This window comes from Emiliania huxleyi (assembly GCF_000372725.1).
Source record: "Emiliania huxleyi CCMP1516 unplaced genomic scaffold EMIHUscaffold_2230, whole genome shotgun sequence".
NCBI classification, from domain to species: Eukaryota; Haptophyta; order Isochrysidales; family Noelaerhabdaceae; genus Emiliania; species Emiliania huxleyi.
In genome coordinates, this window is record NW_005200392.1 from 1 (window position 1) to 1,719 (window position 1,719).

General features: G+C 61.0%; 1 protein-coding gene across 1 annotated transcript; it reads right to left on the reverse strand.

Annotated features, from left to right (window-relative positions):
• Positions 1-20: 20 nt before the first annotated feature.
• EMIHUDRAFT_254270 (hypothetical protein) lies at positions 21-1,221 on the reverse strand (the record flags this gene model as incomplete). Its single annotated transcript, XM_005779900.1, has 2 exons — positions 21-869; positions 1,207-1,221. Coding segments are annotated over 2 exons (864 nt in total), but the record flags the coding sequence as incomplete, so codon positions are not given.
• Positions 1,222-1,719: the final 498 nt, after the last annotated feature.

Genomic DNA, 1,719 nt, shown 5'->3' on the forward strand with positions numbered 1-1,719 from the left:
GTGGGACGCACAAGGGGCACGTGAACTTGTGCAGCGCCTGGCTGGCCCGGGGACGCGAAATCAAAGACAACGCCGCCCATCAGTGCGGATAGGGCATTAACTGCGCCATTGAACGGGCCTGCGACCGGCACGAAGGCGTGCACGTTCTTTTGCACCCAACTCTTGCCCCCGCGCTTTGCGTTTGCCCATTTCAGGAACGCGTGCGTGAACGGAGCCGCCATCGAAACACCAGTCAGCACAACCGGCTGACCATTCCTCGACACCGCGTCTGAGATTGTCCTGAAGAAGCGAGGAAAGGCTTCTTGCTCCCAGTCGGCTACGCTCAACCGCCAGTCGTAGCCCATCGGGAGGATATCGACGTCTCTGACAAACCCTTCGGATTCCAGCCGTTGGGTTAGGTTGCCGTACACATCAATTCCGAAAAACGTCAAGCCATCCCAACCCTCGGCAACCCTCACCTGGACATGCTCCGGAGACTTGGTGCGGTTCGTCGTAGGGTCGAAGGTGAGTCCCAGCTGCGCGTGGGAGCTGTGCAACGCACACGCTGCGGCAAACTTGTCCAAGTTCACCCACGCCGTCGTCCACGTTGGCGTCCACGGACTGCACGGGTTGAGCCATCGCGCATCGTTGACTTGCAGCGTCTGTCCTAGCAGTGGCCCTACGAGCACCACTGGGTGGCGAACGCTGCTGTCCCTTGTCGTGCCGGCGGGCTGGCGCTCGGCGACGAAGGCAAGCCGGTCGGTGTCGCGCTTGGCGAAGGAGCCGTGGCGAAGTGTCGCGCCGAGCGCGAGAAGGGCGACGCCGAGCACGAACAGTTGGACCGTCGACGGGAGCTGGCGGGATCGCAGCGGTGGGTCCAGCATCAGCCGCTACGAAGGAAAGCACGAGCGCCGAAGGTCAGCGCTCAGCGCGGCGCCCACGCCGGCCGCGTGGGCCCAAGGCCCGCCTAAATTCGAGAGAAAAAGAATTTTACCTCGAGAAAGAATTTTACAACAAAACTCCCTCGCACAACACTGGGCACGGGACTGGCGCGCACTGGCACTAACATGAATTTTACAACGCCCACTCGCACAACACCGGGCACGGGACTGGCGCGCACTGGCACTAACACAGGTACACCACGCAGAAAAAGAAACAGCGCGTTTTGCGCTGGTGTCCAGTCTGAGCCTGACTGTTCTTCACCTTCCTATACATACACACATATACCTTTATACCTCCCATTGCAGAGTTTGCTTCTTCCTCTGCTGTGCCTTTTGTGTGGTGCTAGTTCGTGCCAGTCTGCTGTGAGAGGGGCTTGACAAATGCTCACCGTGCTGACCGCTACAGCAGCGCCGGCGCCACGCCGCCTCGAGGCTTACGCTTAAGGTCTCCGGGAGCTCCGCGTGCCGGGTTGTAGTACAATACAAGAAAATGCCCGAGATTCCGAAATTTTTGTTCGCAGCGAATTTTGTTAAATTCTTTTTCTCGCGAATGACCGCCTTCTGGTAAAATTCTTTGTCCACCACCCCGCCGCGCCGCCGCTCGCGCCGCCTCGCCTCCTCCTCCACCGCCTCGCCTCACACACCGCCGCCCGCCCGCCTCCTCGACCTGCCCTCGGAGCTCCTCGAGCGCGTCCTCTCTCGCTGCGACAGCCCCCTCGAAATCGCCCGCGTCGCGGCTGTCTCGCTCCTCTTTCACGCCTCGCTTGCGGAGGAGGGCATCCGCTTGTGGGCGCAGCTG